This window comes from Saimiri boliviensis, chromosome 5 (genome assembly GCF_048565385.1).
Source record: "Saimiri boliviensis isolate mSaiBol1 chromosome 5, mSaiBol1.pri, whole genome shotgun sequence".
Classification (NCBI taxonomy): Eukaryota; Metazoa; Chordata; class Mammalia; order Primates; family Cebidae; genus Saimiri; species Saimiri boliviensis.
In genome coordinates, this window is record NC_133453.1 from 68760870 (window position 1) to 68780300 (window position 19431).

Below are 19431 nucleotides of genomic sequence, written 5' to 3' on the forward strand. Positions count from 1 at the left end.
TTGACAGGTTGACTTTGGCAGAATATCATGAACAGGAAGAAATATTCAAACTTAGACTAGGACATCTCAAAAAGGTATGTAAAACATGCTGCATTTTTAGTTCAATTTGCTGCAAGAGTTTGTGGAGAGTTATAAGTATTATTTTAAAAGACAAAATTTAAGAGAATAAGATTTCAAATTTAAAACTTCAGATTAAAAAGAAGTACATTAAAGCTACTTTATTTATTATTATTTTTATTTTTTGAAACAGTCTCGCCCTGTCACCCAGGCTGGAGTGCAGTGGCACAATCTAAGCTCACTGCAAGTTCCACCTCCCTGGTTCAAGTGATTTTTGTGATTTAGCCTCCCCAGTAGCTGGGATTACAGGCATGTGCATGTGACCATGCCTGGCTAATTTTTTTATTTTTTAGTAGAGAGGGGTTTTTCCATGTTGGCCAGGCTGATCTCAAACTCCTGGCTTCATGTGATCCACCCGCCTTGGCCTCCCAAAGTGCTGGGATTATAGTCGTGAGCTCTCACACCTGGCCAAAGTTAATATTTTTATGTTGAGTATATTAAAATAATATTCCTTTACTTTGTGGCAACTTAAAAATATTGAGATGGTGATACACCATGTCCCTATAGTGGAGGAGCCAGGGGCTTTAGATTACTGTATTTAAGTACTACCTTTTGGCAGAAAATACTTCATTTTAAAGATGAAATGGAAAATTTCATATTGTTTAGTTCATTTCATAATGAAATCACAATTATAAATTAAATAGCAAACATTTATTTGGCTTATCTTTTCATTTGTTGCAGGTGTGATCTTTTAATTAGAATGTGTACATAGGAAAAAGCACTTAATCATTACTAATAGTATAAAGGGATAAAACTGAGAAAAAATGTTACTGTAGTAAACTTTTAAATAATGTATATCTTTCTAATTGTTTGAAAACTCTGAAGTTGTAATTGGTTTATTGTTTTTACAGGTCTTAATTTTAATTCAAATGATTTCAGAGAAGTAGTAATAACATAGTCAATTTTTTTTCCCTCAAAATGAAGTTGCCGACAGACGTAAAATTCTTTTTCTTTGACCCAGTTTTTTTATTGTGCTTTCTGTTTGTCAGGTTGTTTAAATTTTTTAAATAGGTGAATTATAGGTAGAATTGAATGGGTGAACTAATTGGAGATAGTATCTATGAAGTTGTCTCCATGGAATAGGGTGAGGTAGGACAGAGAAATCCATTCTGGTAGCAGCTACTATTACACTGCATATGAATTTGTTTTGGAAATGTTATTAATATGCTGGGGACTCCTATCATCTAATTATATGGAATAGAAAAAAAATTATATATAATTTGCATTAGTGTCCTTTAATAGGCTGTATCTGTCTATGCCAACTGCTCAGAATGCTTCAACCTAAACTACTTGAACAGTGAATTAAAAAATGATTTATTTTGGTCTTTTTGTTTTATAAGTAGTTCTTTTCTGTTCTGTTGTAAGTATTGAGTACTTTTCCTGTTCTTTGAGACTTAGTAGACAGCTTCAGTCTATTCTCTATAATAGATAGAGCTATAGAACTGTCATAATAGTTTGATAATAATCATAGAACCATATAAAGGAACTACAGAAGGGAAAGGGAATTTTTAATACAGGATGAGTCATAAGTATTTGTGTGCCCACCTAAACTGTTTTGAAAATGAGTTCATAATGGCCTGTGCCTGATGTCTCACATAAAGATTTCCCAGTTATTTTCTAACCAGCCTGTGGTCATAAAGGAATAGTATTTACTTAGTTATAGTGCCCAAGGTGTACTTGAGAGTTTACTGAAGGGTTGTTATTTTCACATTAAGAACAAATTTCAGATTACTATAATGACGACATTTTACATGTGCACCTTATTTCATGAAAATCTTTTATAAAACCTGAAATTATAGGCCGGGCGCGGTGGCTCAAGCTTGTAATCCCAGCACTTTGGGAGGCCGAGGCGGGTGGATCACGAGGTCGAGAGATCGAGACCATCCTGGTCAACATGGTGAAACCCCGTCTCTAATAAAAATACAAAAAATTAGCTGGGCATGGTGGCACGTGCCTGTAATCCCAGCTACTCAGGAGGCTGAGGCAGGAGAATTGCCTGAACCCAGGAGGCGGAGGTTGCGGTAAGCCAAGATCGCGCCATTGCACCCCAGCCTGGGTAACAAGAGCAAAACTCCGTCTCAAAATAAATAAATAAATAAATAAAACCTGAAATTATAAAGCAGTTAAATTAGGAATTGACTATTTGTCTTACAAAAAGTATACTTTGAAAAGGCTTCAAAGGAGGGTTTGTTTTTGTTTTTGGTTGGTTGGTTTTAAAGCTTTCCTGGTACTTTGAAAATACTGGTTTCTGTGAAAAATAGTTTTCTGAAGTAAGGTATACTTAAGTGTCTGATATTGTATAGATATTTGTAAAATATTGTAGAACACTAAACCTTCTCTTCTAACCTTCATATTTTCCTCTTTCGCAGTGTTTGACTTTTATATTTTTCATATATACTTCTTATTTCCAATAATTGTCCCTTCCATAATCTTTTTCCTGCCTTTTTTTCCCCAGCTTTTATCAAATTTACTGAGCAGTTTTAGATTTCTAACTCTATCTTCTTTTTAACTAATTTACAATATAAATTTTCTTTTCTTTGACCTCCATCATGGAATATTTTGGGGAAATGGATTAACAATAATGCTGAAACATGCTCTCATGTCATGAATACTCATATTTTTTCTGAGAGACTATTTTGGGTGAGAAGAATGAGCGTATTACAAAAGAAAGTGGCCAGTAGTACATACAAGGAAGAAAATTAAGCAAGTACTGTCACTTTAGAGCATAAGTAGCAGTTGTCTGCCTAGAAATGGGTATTAATATTTGAGTTACACAGTTAAAAAATAATGAACAATAAGTTACATATATAAAAATAAGTTATTTGGCATTCTGAAACACAGTTGGAAAATAGGTCATTCTGTTTTCTGAAAAAGAATAAACAGACTTTTAATACATACAGGACAGGCTTGAGTCAAAAGAAAAGATGTTATCACTTCTGTCTTATCAGCTCCCTATGCTCCTGAGTTTATTAAGCAGACGTGAACTGTACCCCAGCTTGTAAGTGTGCAGTTTCTACCATAGGCTGGATCTGAATATTTGATGTCCTTTGTATCCTGCACAGGAAGTGTAACCAGTCAGTTTAGGGTTTAGATTTGGAGACTGGCTTACTCTTGCATTAGCAGTGGTGACTCTTTACCCTTTCTCCCTTCAGTAAACTCTTAACATTAAGCAGAATTAATTATTAGACTAACTGTCTTAGCACTGAAGGACAAAAGTTCATTGAGGAAGCCCATGGCATATGGACATACAAGAATAGAAAGACCTGTTTACTTTTTCTTGAAGTGGATAATTTGTGACATAGATTCTGTTTCATAATGATAATCACAGTAATAATTGAAAAGCTAAACTAAAATATGAAAAAGCATATTTACCTTTGAATAAATCATAAAGCTCAGTTCACATTTTATGCTGTTCTTTAGGGTTAGAAAAAATAAATTCAAAGATAGCCTTACTCTGTTACCCAAAGTGTGATAGAATAAGGAATCAGAGGCAGAAACCTCCAAAAGTAAGTACATGGCTAAAATAGATGTTTCTGGTTACTACCGAAAAGGAAATGTAATCTTAATTGTGGGCTTATTAGTTTTGTCTTCTGAGATTACGGAAATCATAGTGCAGCATCACTTTTTTTCCCCTCAACTGTATCAAGAATTCTTTCATCTTGTATTTATTGTTTTAGTCGTTCCCAGTTTGTACAGTCATTGCTTACCCATTTACTAAGTGATTTATTGCCACACTCTACCTGACAAAGGCATAATTCAAATTCCCATTTTAAGAGAATTACATAATATTACTTTTTATAGACTTTGAAGTTTTAACCATTTTTGAGTGAACATTAATTATACCTTTTTGAATGCCAAGATCTATATATACTTCATCTGGAGTACTACCACCAGTAAGTGACAAAGCCAAAACTTGAACCTTTCTCACCCCTGTTTCAATGACTGTACCCATGTGATTCATTCCCAGAATTATTTTGTTGTAGATGAATAGGAAGTTGCTTCTTTGTATTAAGAAAAATTAATTTGTGGCTTTCCTTGCATCTCTATTAAGTACTGGACTGTTTGCTTTTCTATAATTTTTTTTTTGGTGTGGGGGGTAAACATGCTATTTCATTTTCATTACAGATAAAGGAGAACCAGTTTTAAGTTAATTATTTTTCATTTTCACGTATTTCCTTCCTTGGGCATTATGTTAGTGACTGTTGTATCAACTACAGTATTTTTTTTTTTTTTTTTTTTTGAGACAGAGTTTCACTCTTGTTACCCAGGCTGGAGTGCAATGGCGCAATCTTGGCTCACCGCAACCTCCACCTCCTGGGTTCGGGCAATTCTCCTGCCTCAGCCTCCTGAGTAGCTGGAACTACAGGCATGCGCCACCATGCCCAGCTAATTTTTTGTATTTTTATTAGAGACGGGGTTTCACCATGTTGACCAGGATGGTCTCGATCTCTTGACATCGTGATCTACCCGCCTCGGCCTCCCAAAGTGCTGGGATTACAGGCTTGAGCCACCATGCCCGGCAATATTTCTTTTTTTTTTTTTTTTGAGACGGAGTTTCGCCCTTGTTACCCAGGCTGGAGTGCAATGGCACGATCTCGGCTCACCGCAACCTCCGCCTCCTGGGTCCAAGCAATTCTCCTGCCTCAGCCTCCTGAGTAGCAGGGACTACAGGCGCACGCCACCATGCCCAGCTAATTTTTGTATTTTTAGTAGAGACGGGGTTTCACCTTGTTGACCAGGATGGTCTCGATCTCTTGACCTTGTGATCCACCTGCCTCGGCCTCCCAAAGTGCTGGGATTACAGGCATGAGCCACCGTGCCTGGCCAATATTTCTTTATTATTAACTAATATATTGATTTTCACTCAACTTAAAGGTCAACAAAAACCTTTATAACAAAATTTTAAAAATAAAAACTCTAAAGTAATTTAAAAATATATCTTAAGGAATTCTTAGAACTATATAATAAAATATATAGAGACCATACAAATTATTCCTGAAACTGTTTCAAAAGAAACAATTAACTTTTTTGATTATCATTAATTATGTACAAACTTCCTCAATTATTAATAAAAGCTTGTAGTTGCAAAGAGAGTAATTTCCTATCTTTAAGAAGTTGTTTCTTGAAGCCGGGTGCAGTGGCTCAAGCCTGTAATCCCAGCACTTTGGGAGGCCGAGGTGGGTGGATCACGAGGTCAAGAGATCGAGACCATCCTGGTCAACATGGTGAAACCCCGTCTCTACTAAAAATACAAAAAATTAGCTGGGCATCGTGGCGCATGCCTCTAATCCCAGCTACTCGGGAGGCTGAGGCAGGAGAATTGCCTGAACCCAGGAGGCGGAGGTTGTAGTGAGCTGAGATCGTGGCATTGCACTCCAGCCTGGGTAACAAGAGCGAAGCTCCGTGTCAAAAAAAAAAAAAAGTGGTTTCTTGAGGCAAAGCTTCTAATGATCCCATTTTATCTACCTGTGCCCCACGTGGAATCGTGCATGCGAGGAAACCAGCCATATACCAGCTTGCTGTTACAGTTGATCCGGTTTTGATATCTGTCTCTGTTAAATTCTGATTGTGGGAAAACATTTTTCTCTGTGATTCAGAAGCTCTGCTAGGTTAATTATATAGTCAGATCTTTATTCCGGAGTTGAAGAAAATGGTGTGGATGTGCTTTCAAGGATTGTCACTAGATTAAGACATAAAACTAAAAATAAAATACAGTCCCTGCAAGATCAACTTCCTCAAAATGTCCATGTTTCTTAAAAGATACCAGTTACCAATTATAATACCCAAAGCTAATGAATAAATGAGAATTTTGAAAGTTATTAGGTCCAGTAACTATGTCTTGACACTGCTGTTACTCAAGTTTGTGATATGAACAGCATTGTGGGTATGTTGCTCTTTATTTTCTTGTCTTTAACTTTTGTTGTCTTCTTGATTTTAAATATTTGATTAGTTGGAGACAATGTGTTTAGAAAGTGTGGCATCCCAGTGTGGAGTATTAAATAGTTTAGTAAGAACTGGCTTTAATGTATGTGTGAATGTGTGTGTGTGAGTGTGTGTCAGTGCGTTTGACTTACGAGCCCTGAATATAAGTGCCAGAAGTTTTATTTGAAAAACATAACCAGTTTGTAATTGAAACAGGATTAGTCAAGAATCGTCAGCACCAACACAAATGTATCTTTGCAGACCGAAGGAATCAGCTAAACAATTTACAGTCATCTCAGTCTCTACTAAAACAAAAATCACATCCAACATGCCACCTGACACCATTTCTTTCTCTCTCTCTCCTTTGCTCCTTGCGATGTGGCATTCATCTCTCCTTGTGCCTCCGTTCTGAAGAGATAACAGTATAGCAACAACTCTGCCACTGAAATCCTGTTCTCTGACCGATATTGGCACCTGCAAAGAGAAACAACCAGTAACAGGCAGCAGCAGCATCAGTATTAATCTTCCATGATGAAATCTTTACAGGTCAAGAACAAGTACACAGCTCTTTTCTCACTCCTTCACAGTGGACCATGCAACTAGTTGAAATGGAAGACAATGGATTGTCTACAAGCCTTTTGAACAGTGGAGAATACAGGGCGTTGGCTTTAGGTGAATTGACCCCCAAATATTCTTGAAGTTTGATGTCCCCTTTGGTCTTTTTTTCTAGAATACCATTGTCATCTGACTTATCAAACCCTTAGTATGACCCCAAAGAATAAGTTTGCATATGTGACATTTTTTGTCACTTTAGGTTTGAATGAAAATATGAAAATCATGAGCTGTATAATGCTAGAGGGCTTAGTCTTTAAACCTGTGTGTTCATCTTATATTTATAAGCCATGTCTGGAAGAAATCTTTTAGGAATTCTGTCAGTTAAAGCCAACCACATTGTACATGATGTTTCCATAGAACCTGAAACAAGATGCTGCTTGTGTAGGCAGTAGTTTTCAGCGGAATTCTGGGAAAATTACACTCTACTAGAAAAAGTCGTGTTAAGCCTATGAAGAATGTTAAAAGATTCCTGATTCCTTGGTGTGTGTGTGTGCAAGAAAGGTGCCAAGAAGAGTGCTGGAAGTCTAACTTTACATTTTGTTCTTACTACTATTTTCCATTTAAAAATGAGTTGTTGTCCCAAAAAGATGACTGTGGTAAGAGAACATGGAACCACCTGTAGATGGGAAAACCTAGTGTTTATGTTCTTACCTCTTAACTCACATATGGACCTGCAAACTATCTTGGCTCTATTTTTCCCTGTTTATAATCACACAACCTTAACTTTGTAGTAGGTAATATTCAGCTACCAAAATAAAAATGTAGAGGTAAAAGGTTTGTTACTTCCCCAGTGTTGAATATTAGACCTGTTGTTATACAGGTAATGGAGTTTAAAACATTTTGGAAAGAATCTTAGAAGTCATGTTAGTTATCAGCAGGGTTTGTAATTAATTTGGATTTGTAAATTCAGTTCAGAGATAACTTTCACAAAAAAAGAGAAAACAGTTGCTTGGCTACCAGTTCTTCCCAATCATAACTGTAAATTCATGCCATATGCATAATAAGCATGTAGAAGACTAGGTTTAAAAGGAAGCAGAGGCCAGGCGCGGTGACTCATGCCTGTAATCCTAGCACTTTGCGAGGCAGAGGCCAGATAATCGCTTGAGCGCAGGAGTTGGAAATCTTGTCTTTACAAAGAGAGAAAAAGAGTGAGGGCAGGAAGCAGAAAAGAAAACTGGGAGAAGGACTGCTGTACATTGTGTGAAGGCATTGTACCTGTGTCTGCTCAGGGTTGGTGTCAGCCCCTTAGTTAGTATTTAATGTTACAGAATTAGACTTTCATAATATAGCAACAATAAATGTTTTTAAGACAAATATGATAGATACTTAAATTTTGCCAGTCATTTGAATTCTTAACATTTACCTGATGCTGGGAGGTAGTTTTTTGTTTTGCTTCGTTTTAATAGAGGAATTGACAGAATTAAAACTTGTCTATTTTAACAGCCATTCCAAGTTAGGGGTATTAATGTACGTATTTATGCATTTGAAGGGAGAATAAACTGCTACCCACTCCACACACACCCAGAAAAAACAGGAAATGAAGTGTGTAGAGAGAAAAACGTTTAGTAAAGATACTAATGCAATCAAGTTAGTTGAACATACCTAAGGTGATACAGCATGCTCTCATCAGTAATAAACCACTTTAGTGATTGGGGATGAGAGTGGAGGGAACATTTATATAATTAGGAAAGAAAGCCCCCAATATTTGATGATTTTTGTCTCTTCTCATTCTCCTACCCTTCTCCCCAATCTACACAATTATTCTCAAGCAGAAATATGATTATGGTGCAATAGTTTCAAAATTCAGACCTGCTTTGTCTAGGTAGTTATTTTGGTTGGTTTGTTGGCTGGCTAGCTGGCTTTTATTTTCATTGGTTCATATCTCACATATTTATATTTAGGATATGGGAAGGCATATAATAATGGTGACATGTAATAAGGATAAATTTGAAATAAATTGGTTTTCTTCTTAAATTTTTTTTTTTTTTTTTTTTGAGACAGACTCTTACTTTGTCTCCCAGGCTGGACTGGAGTGCAGTGTGGAGTGTAGCCTGGGTTCAAGTGATTCTCCTGCCTCAGTCTCCCAAGTAGCTGGGACTACAGGCAGCCGCCACCATGCCTGGCTGATTTTTGTATTTTTAGTAGAGATGGGGTTTCACTATGTTGGCCAGACTGGTCTTGGACTCCTGACCTCATGATCTGCCCACCTGGGCCTTCCAAAGTGCTGGGAGTATAGATGTGAATCACCGAGACCCGCTCTTAATTAGCTTTTAATAGTGATTTTTGTTACTTTTACCTTTTACTTTCCTGGTGGTAAACTTTTAGAATGGCATTATAAATAGTTTGTGAAATTAAAATCGAATATTTTTTAGGACTGAGAGAGTTAACTTTTAAGGGATTAATATTGTTCACATTACTGAAGTGAATTTGGTGTTAAACTCTTTTTTTTTTTCCTGAGACAAGGTCTCACTCTGTCATCCAGACTGGCTGGAGTGCAGTAGCATGATCTTGGCTCACTGCAACCTCCATCTCCTGGGTTCAAGCGATTCTTATACCTCAGCCTCCTGAGTAGCTGAGGTTACAGGCGAGCGCCACCACGATCGGCTAATCTTTGTATTTTTAGTAGATACAGGGTTTCACCACATGGCCAGGCTGGTCTTAAATTTCTGACTTCAGGCAATCTACCGGCCTCGGCCTCCCACAGTACTGGGATTACAAGCGTGAGCCACTGTACCTGGTTGGTGTTAAAACCTCATTCTGAACTGGTTTTCTGAAGTACTGTTGTTATGGTGCTGTTGAATAGACTGTTGCAAGCTGTATTCTTCTACCAACTCCCATAGGTTATAGGCAAACTGAGAATAATATATCAGAGTATTTCATATTTTATCTTGGCTTTATGGGAAGGCAGTTCTTACAAATTGAGTTTTTGGTAGAGAGACTATGTCACATTTTCAGGATTTGCTAAATAACTTTAAACTAGCAAGTTTAATTTTTTCAGGAGATGTATTGGTTTTATATATAAAAATATGTTTTATAACTTTTTAGCCTTATAGTTTTTAATGCCTACCATATTTTACCTTTTAATCATTGCCTTTTGAAAAATTGCCATTATGAGAAATGCTCCAAAATACTCCAGATTCACCTACCTTTTTTTTTTTTTTTTTTTTTTTGAGACGGAGTTTCACTCTTGTTACCCAGGCTGGAGTGCAATGGCTTGATCTCCGCTCACCACAACCTCTGCCTCCTGGGTTCAGGCAATTCTCCTGCCTCAGCCTCCTGAGTAGCTGGGATTACAGGCACGCGCCACCATGCCCAGCTATTTTTTTTTCTTTTTAAAAAACATCTCCCTCACATAGGAACCACCTATCATTTTTAACCTGGAATTTTACAGAAATTCTACATTGTTATAGCTTACATTTGGCTTATAGACTTGAGACAAAGAGATATTAAGTTGCCATAGGAGACTTTTATTACAAATAGAAAGCATTCCTATGCTGAAGATCTGGTGAGAGACAAAGTCTTTTAGTTAAGTTGCTGTGGGATTTATCATCCTTAGACATTTAAAAATTTTTGACTGTTAGCAGGTAGTGTTTTTTGCAGATTACTTAAACAATGAGACAGTGTTGAGATCTATTGTATACCTTTCTGACTTGGCTTTTTATGTGAGTGAGAGTATTAGATTTTATTTGAAAATACTGTTAAAATAGCTATAGTATGTAGTGTTAAACTGTCCCTTGTATTTTTGTTTGTTTGTTTAAACAGAAAAGACTCATGTCCTTTTATTCTGTATTTAGTTGCTAATCCTACCTCTCCTTCTAAAACAGTCTGTTCTTATTTATGTCTTTTCTTTATTGTAATAAACTACAGAGTCCAGTTCATTTCTAGAAATGCTATTTGTCTCTTTGTTTCTTCTAGATTTTCTCTGCTTTCATTAACTGCTTAGAGTATGAATTCAGCACTGAAACTTGGTGTTCTTACTAAGCACAACTTAGCTGATTGGATTGTCCCCTTTCAGTCTACTCATCTGGCCTTGTTTTGCTGAGTTTGAGGATTCCATTCTGTGATGAGTTCAGATCAATTGTGAGCCCAGTTATCCTCTCTTCTTCTGAACCTTTGGAAAAAGATTAATTCTGAGGATGGCCCAGAGGTTAATGTCAGTCTCAGGCAAGGAGAATGGAGCCTACTTGATAGATCTGTAGCAAAGATAAGTTAGTTGTTCAGACTGTTGTACCTGGGCCAAACCAAAACTGCACCTTGCCCCATTCTCTGAGGACAAGGTGCTAGACAGTATTGCACTAGCATTTACCTACAAGTATGTGTGTTGGCCATAACAAACACCAGACTAGGCACGTAAACAACAGACATTTATTCTGGAAGTCCAAGACAAGGTCAGGCAGGGTTCAGTTTTGGGTATGGACACTCTTGCTGGCTTGCAGATAGCTGCCCTCTCATTCTGTCCTCACATGGCCTTTTCTCTGTGCTCCTTGGTGGGGGGGTGGAGGGACCTTTTTTCTCATAAGGCCACTAATCCTATCATGAAGGCTCCATAACCTAATCCAACCCTAAGTATCTCCCAAAGGCCTCATCTTCAAATGCTACCATATTAGAGAGTGGGGGCTTCGGTACATGAATTTTGGGGGAGCACGTTCAGCCCATTACAATATATGTACCTTTTCTTAGTGGAATTTTTAGAGTTTTTAGAGTAGCAGAGTTACCTTTCTCTCAGAAGTCTGTCAGTTTGCTTGAAGTCCAAGATAATGTGAAATACTAAGTTACAAATGAAAGACAAAGCCGGGCACGGTGGCTCAAGCCTGTGATCCCAGCACTTTGGGAGGCTGAGGCGGGTGGATCACAAGGTCAAGAGATCGAGACCGTCCTGGTCAACATGGTGAAACCCCGTCTCTACTAAAAATACAAAAAATTAGCTGGGCATGGTGGCGCGTGCCTATAGTCCCAGCTACTCAAGGAGGCTGAGGCAGGAGAATTGCTTGAACCCAGGAGGCGGAGGTTGCGGTGAGCGGAGATCGCGCCATTGCACTCCAGCCTGGGTAACAAGAGCGAAACTCCGTCTCAAAAAAAAAAGAAAGACAAATATATTTCACTGAGTATGGTGGATTTATATCTATCTGTATGTAAGGCATAGTTTCTTCCCTTGACATTTCCTTCTAAATACCCAGAATCCATCTTTTTTTCCTCTAGTGCTACTGACATTTTGTTTTTTTTCCCAGTAAACCTAACAATTCAAATGGATTGAAATTTGCTTGTGCTGTTTATTTTGTAAGATTTTTATGGGACATATTTCTCATGTTTTTAGAGGCAAAATAAGTTTGCTTTAATTTGCTGATTCAGGCATACATTTTGCTTTCTTTAACAAGTATTTATTTTGTAATATTGATTACTACCATTGTATAGACATCTGAAGATTATAAGACAAATGTAATTATGTTCATCAATAACCTGTTTGTATCTTGTAATACATATTTATGACTCAGTAAAATTTAACTTGTATAAATTCACTGTTGAAATAATCTCCCCATGCCACAATTTCAAATAAAAGTTAAAACAAGTATTTATTCTAATAGGCTTTTCACAATTGTATCAGATTATTTAAACTTTCACCAGCCTAACAAATGTTTAGTAGTTTCCTGTATGTGTGAGAGTCAAGTTTTTTAAGCAGCAAAGGTTAGTAGCAGGAAGGGAAAAACAAGTCATTGCTTTCTAGATTCTAGTCTAGGTTAGAATCGAATCTAGATTCTAGATTTCTGTTGTAAATCAGTTTAAATTCTTTCATACTCCACAGTAAATCTGTGTGGCCCATTTCTTATCTAATTTACATGGCTAAACTGTAATAACTAAGCCATGTTTTGAGTTTTTTGTCTCAAAGCTTTAACATTTACTTTCTGTTTTTATAATGAAATTTTGATTGTTGAATCTCCTAGAATATCACTTTACTTTTTATAATTAAAATTAAAAACATTTGTGACTGAAGCTATTAATGAGGAAATTTCAGTTAAATTAAGACAATCTGTGTAGTGTATCTATTTTAGAAAATCTCCCAAGAATTCTAGAAAGATTTATCTTCATTTGCATGTATTTTGAAATTTTCTTTTTGCTATGTAATATCTAATCTGCATTAAATATCCCTGTAACAAGTAGTGGTTGAATTTCATTTTAAAATAAAAATAACCTTAAGAGTAATGTGAAGTACAAACAACATAATCTTTAGAGATTTAATTTGTTTTTTCTCATAATGCTTAAAATATTCCTCTGAATTTCTGTCTTAGGTACTGGGGTAATAAGCTTTATACTTCCATTATCTGTCTTTGAATGAAATGATCATATTTATTTATATTTTAAAGTAAATTTCAGAGTTGTATTTTGAGGTAAAGAATTTTTTATATCAAAAGATAAGTTACTAAAAGAAAAGAAGCAAAGGCGCTGATGAAATATTTAAGTGCATTATTCAGAAAAAACTTCTATTCCACGTGGTTTAGTGGGCACACATTAAGCTAAAGTGATCTGTGTTTCTTTACTTCAAAATTATGTACTAAAAATATTCTAGGCCAGGCATGGTGGCTCACACCCATAACCCCAACACTTTAGGAGGCTGAAGCAGGAGGATCATTTGAGCCAAGGAGTTCAAGACCAGCCTGGGCAACATAGTGAGACCTGTCTCTACAAAAAATTAGCTAGGTATATTGGTGCATGCCTGTGATCCTAGCTGCTTGGGAGACTGAGGCAGGAGGATCACTTCAGCCTGGGAGGTCGAGGCTGCAGTGAGCCATGATCATGCCACTGCACTCCAGCCTGGGTGACAGAGTGAAAAAAGAAATTGGGCTAGGAATTTTCACAGCCTTATCAATTTTTTAAGTAGTATTCAAATTTGTATTGACAAAGGGGTGTGTATGTGTATGTGTGTATGACATGAATGATATGTGTGTTTATTTGTTTTGGTGGCTAGTCTAAAAGTTAGATATTTTAAGAAAAAATGAATTTATCAATATTTATGCTAAATGATTAAATTTCTTCAGGATTTATTTACATCTGCTCTGATAACTCAGTCTACTACGGCAATCTAAATTTTTTGTTGTAATGTCTCTTTAGGATTGCAGTGGGATTATTCAAGTGAGTGGTGTTCTCTCTCTCTCTCTCTCTCTCTCTCTCTCTCTCTCTCTCTCTCTCCCCCCCCTTCCCCCCATCCCCCCCTCTCTCCCTCTCTCTGTCTCTGTGTGTGTGTGTGTGTGTATGTGAGTATTTGTACTCCAAATGTTGTAAGGTATAGGAAGAATCATTCTGTTTTTTTCCTTTCTTCCTCTTTTTAGCTATTATAAAATATTTTCACTTTGTTTTCTACTAGTAAATTATTCCTTCTTAAATTAAAATTTGCATGGACTAGAAATAAAATTTTCAGCTCATTTTATGTCAGTTTCCAACTACCTTTCGTATACACATTATAAAAATAGATTTCTTGTAGTACAGAATAAAACCCAGCATCTCATTAGGTATAGATTTTCATGTGGAGGATGGTTTCTTGAAATAGGTTTTTGCCTTATCTTTTTCCATCTTTCGGGCATTGAAAAGAGCACTTTGGTCTTTTAACTCAGTGGTACTTTATAATATACTATTCTTCCCATCACTGTAAAAAATTGATACATGGGTAAAACTATCTTTTTTATATCACAAATAAATTGAGCTTGTTATAGTCCCCTCTCTTCATTTTCAGGAAGAGGCAGAAATCCAGGCAGAACTTGAACGTTTGGAAAGAGTCAGAAATCTTCACATACGAGAGCTGAAAAGAATAAACAATGAAGATAATTCACAGTAAGTCATTATTTGCATTTGACAGTTTTGTATTATTAAAACTCCCTTTCGGCTGGGCGCGGTGGCTCACGCCTGTAATCCCAGCACTTTGGGAGGCCGAGGCGGGTGGATCATGAGGTCAAGAGATCCAGACCATCCTGGTCAATATGGTGAAACTCCATTTCTACTAAAAATACAAAAAATTAGCTGGGCATGGTGGCACGTGCCTGTAATCCCAGCTACTCAGGAGGCTGAGGCAGGAGAATTGCCGGAACCCAGGAGGCGGAGGTTGCTGTGAGCCGAGATCACGCCATTGCGCTCCAGCCTGGGTAACAAGAGCGAAACTCCGTCTCAAAAAAAAAAAAAACTCCCTTTCCCCACCCTGCCCCTGTAGGGAGCATAAACAAAGTGCTTCCTTGTCAGGTTGTCTCGTTATACTTAGAAAAGATCCAGAGTCCTTCCCATGGCTTGGAAGGCCTTTTATGATCTGGTCCCTGGCCACCTTCCTCACTTCTCTCCTCAGACCTGTCGAGAGCATTCCCATCTCAGTGGAGTTTTGTGCTTACCATTTCCTCTGCCTGGATGTTCCTCTTGTAAACACCTAATTGGCTTAATACTTACCTCACTTCAGATCAGGTGTCCCCAAACTACGGCCCCCCGCCGCACTTCGGGAAGGGGCACCTCTTTCATTGGTGGTCAGTGAGAGGAGCACAGTATGTGGCGGCCCTCCAGTGGTCTGAGGGACAGTGAACTGGCCCCCTGTGTAAAAAGTCTGGAGACACCTGCTTCAGATGTTCATTAGAAAGGCCATTCGTAGACTACCCTATTTAAAATAGCAGCCCCTAGCCAGGCCCAGCGGTGCACACCTGTAGTTACAGCTACTCAGGAGGCTAAGGTAGGAGGATTGCCCTGGCTCAGGAGTTCAAGACCAGCCTTGTCAAAATAATGAGAGCCCCATTTCTTAAAAAAAAAAAAAAAAGTTCCTACCTCTTTGTTTCCTCTTTTAATATTGTTACCATGCTTTATAATTTCAGGATGTTGATCACTATCTGGAATTAAAAATTTATTTTTTAGTTATTATTTGTCTCCTCCCACTAGAGTGTAAGCTTCATGAGTGCAAGGACTTGGTTTTGTTCTTGCTGCATCTATGGAGCCTAGACCAGTGTTTGACATATGGCAGGTGCTTAATAAATATTTGAATACCAGAGTTAATGTTATAGTAGTGAAAGAGAAATTATTTCAACCAAAAGTATCTCATTGAGCCATGTATCCCACATTATGCAAGAATTGGGAGAGAAATGGAAAAGTACAAGTTCAGTCTATTTTCTTAATCCCTGGTTATCAGAATGAGAGCCATAGGTAGTATATGTTAAAGCACTTGAAGAGAAAATATCTGTAGGCTTGTGGGAGCTTCATGAAAAGGATACATATTGAGCAACCTGTAGAAGTAGAAATTTAGCAAGGTACTACTTGGATTTAGTTGACGTAAAAGAAAGGAAAGGTTTCTGTTTATACTTCATCTTTGAGACCATTCATGTAGTTTAAACCTTCATGAGTTAATACGAGTATGAGAATAGGAAGTGGCCAGTTTCTGTGTGAAATATGAAAATCTTGCTTAGAAAGGCCTTCTTGTGATACCTGTGTATGTGTAATTCATAAATATACAGATCATTCCATTACATGAAGGGAAAGAAATAATACGGACTAACCTAAATTCCTTTGGATCAGAATTCTAATGAAGGGCAGGTGTAGTAGCTCAGGCCTGTAATTCTTGCACTTTGGGAGATCAGTGCGGGCAAATCACTTGAGCCCAACAGTTGAAGATGAGCCTGAGTAATATGGTAAAACCCCATCTCTACAAAAAACACAAACTTAGCAGGGCAGGGTGGCATGCACCTGTAGTCCCAGCTACTTGGGGACTGAGGTGGGAGGATCGCTTGAGCCTGCGAGGGATGTTGAGGCTGCTGTGAGCCTAGATTGCATTCCGGTCTGAGTGACAAAATGAGACTTTGTCTCAAAAAAAAAAAAAAAAAAAAAAGTGAGGGACCAGGTGTGGTGGCTCATGCCTGTAATCCCACCACTCTGGGAGGCTGAGGCGGGTGGATCACTTGAGGTTAGGAATTCGAGACCAGCCTGGTCAACATGATGAAACCCCATCTCTACTAAAAATAAACTAGCTGGGCGTTGTGGCGGGTGCATGTAATCCCAGCTTCTAAAGAGGCTGACGCAAGAGAATTACTTGAACCTGGGAGGCGGAGGTTGCATTCCAGCCTGGGCAACAGAGCAAGACTTTGTCTCAAAAAAAAAAAAAAATCTAATAGAGCATATGGTACTGTTATCTTAAGACTAACTGTTCCAAAAATTACATTTCAAATTTTGTGAATCTGACTTAGATTGATGAAAATAAAATCAGTTGTTAAAGCTTTCCAGTGTGGCTTGAAACTAACGAGAAATTTCTTATATTTACAAATTCAAGAAAAAGCTTAAATTACTAAATCTGTAGTCAATTGATCTTGAATAAAATACACTGTATTTGCATTGGGAATTATAAAGCTAACATTGATTTTTTTTTTTTTTTTTTGAAACTGTACATTTTGGAACCACATTTTTCTGCTAAGCCCTGCCATTTATTAGTTGTTAAGCTTAAGCAAGTTACTTAACTTCTCTGTGCAGCAATACCCTCATTTATAAAATAGACATAGTTATAGGACCTACCTGATAAGGGTGGGTTGAAAACTAAATGAGTTAATCCAGGTAAGAGTGTAAAACACACAAATTGAACATCCCAGTTTTGGAAATCTGAAAAATGTAAACTCTAAAATCTGAACATTTTTGAGCATTGACATGACATTAAGAGGTCATGCACAAAGTACATACTCATTGGAGCATTTCAGATTTTGGTTTTTCAGATTAGGGATGCTCAATTGGCAAGTATAATGCAGATATCCTAAAATCCAAAAAACAATCCAAAATCTGAAACACTTCTGGTTCCAGCTATTTCAGTAAGGGACACTCAGCCTATATATGGCAAGTATAATAAATACTAAATAGTAATAGTAGTAGTATTGTCTATGAGTAATTTTTTTTAGCTTAAAAAAATCTTTTTTAAAAGTGGTCGTTAAAATTTTATTTTACAAAAGTCCAAAGACAGTCAAATTTAATGATGAAGGCCAGTTTATGATTATGTTTAATTATATGCCAATACTATAAAATCTTGATTAATTATAACTCCCCATACAAAAGACTATTTTTATTCAGAGAAATGGTTCCTGCTGAGTACCTAATGGATTTTATGAAGCTCCTGGCAATGCAGTAATTGTTAGGTCTTTGTGAGAGTGCTATAATTGGTCATTGATCCTGAATAGTGAGCTATGAAAGTTAAGTTTTGTGAGCACCAAAGCCTAAAGATGGGTGGTAGTCATGCAGGTAGACTGGTGGAGAATGAAAAGAAATTTTGAATGAAATTTGAAATTGGCAGTGGAGTACCTGAGAAATAAATAGGAGTAGGTAGGATAAGAGAGGAGAACTTCAATCTAGAAGGAATTTTCGTGTATATGTTTTAACATGCCCGTTTTCTTTTTTCCCACCCTTAAGGTTCAAAGATCATCCAACATTAAACGAAAGATATTTATTACTCCATCTGCTTGGTAGAGGTGGCTTTAGTGAAGTATATAAGGTAATGTAAATTTTATTCTGTTCTTCACACTGATATAGCAAGGATATAGGAGTATGTGGTTAAAGAGTACTTATCTTGGCTGGGCATGGTGGCTCACATACGTAACCCCAGGGCTTTGGGAGGTGGGAGGGTACCTAAGGCTAGGAATTTGAGACCAGCCTGGGCAACATAGTGAGACTTCGTCTCTACTAAAAAAAGATATCAGCCATGTGCGGTGACACATACATGTAGCTGCAGCTGCTCAGGAGGCTGAGGTGGAAGTATCATCAAGTCCAGGAATTCAAAGCTACAATAAGGTATGATTGTACCACTGCATTCCAGTCTGGGTAACAGAGTGAGACCCTGTCTTAAAAAAAGAAGAGGTACTTGTTTTTTGTTGATTATCTATCCTTATTACAAAAGAGGGTTTGATGTGGCTTATTGTTGTGTTTCCAGAATCTAAAGACTGTCCTTGCTGCCTGCACAGTCCCTGTGATATTTGATACCTGGTCACCATTAGCCAGTCCAATACAAAGAGTAACAACTATTTGAATCAAGATAGGCAGGTAGCCATTTAATACGGTACATGTATAGAAAGATTGTACCCCTTTATTTAAAAATGTGTCTGAATTATTAACATGTCCTGAATTTATCCAAATTTCTACCAATTTCAAGGCCGTTTCTCAAATGCATATGTATAAATGTAGGCATTTTTACTCCCTGTATTCACTGTTTTATACCTTTATATATTTTTTTATATTTTATACCTTTATATATTTTTTTGTACTTTACATCGTGTCTTTCAGCCAAACCTTTAAATATTGGATTCCTAAGGTCTCCCTTAAGAAGGGTTTTATCCCGTCCTTCATTAGGTTATCTATTTGGTTTCACTCTCAGGTAATATCTAGCCCACACTTTGTTTCTGAGCTTAATACCTAAAAGTGTGTTTGTATACATGACTTACTTCATGTGGGTGCTTCATGGGTACTGGAAACTCACGTTAGAAATAGAAGTTATTTTCCTCTTTTCTAAAACACCTTCTAACACTGCTCCTGGCTTCAGTACATAGCATTGCCATTCATCTCCATGATTAGTCCCTCAGGTGAAAAACAAAAACCATCCTTTGTTCTATCTTTCCCCTAATATATTATAAATCTCTGGTTCTTGCTATTATTAATGTCATTAAGTTCTCCTAAGTTCAGCAGTGACCCTTCCCTTCCGTCTCTGAGCTCAAGGCTTCCTCCGGAACCTCATAGCTAATTGTCTTCTTTTGGGCATTGCTGTTCTCAAGTCATTTTGTACACTGCAGCTAGAGTTAACTT

The 19431-nt window shown here is 37.3% G+C and overlaps 1 protein-coding gene across 2 annotated transcripts in view; it reads left to right on the forward strand.

Moving 5' to 3' along the window:
• TLK1 (tousled like kinase 1) overlaps positions 1-19431 on the forward strand; it is a 304401-nt gene that overhangs the window by 267577 nt on the left and 17393 nt on the right. For both annotated transcript variants that reach the window (XM_074399482.1, XM_010352243.3), the window contains 3 exons: positions 8-74; positions 14378-14475; positions 18049-18130. In XM_074399482.1, the coding sequence (XP_074255583.1) occupies positions 8-74; positions 14378-14475; positions 18049-18130 (247 nt within the window). The remainder of the gene's footprint in view (positions 1-7; positions 75-14377; positions 14476-18048; positions 18131-19431) is intronic.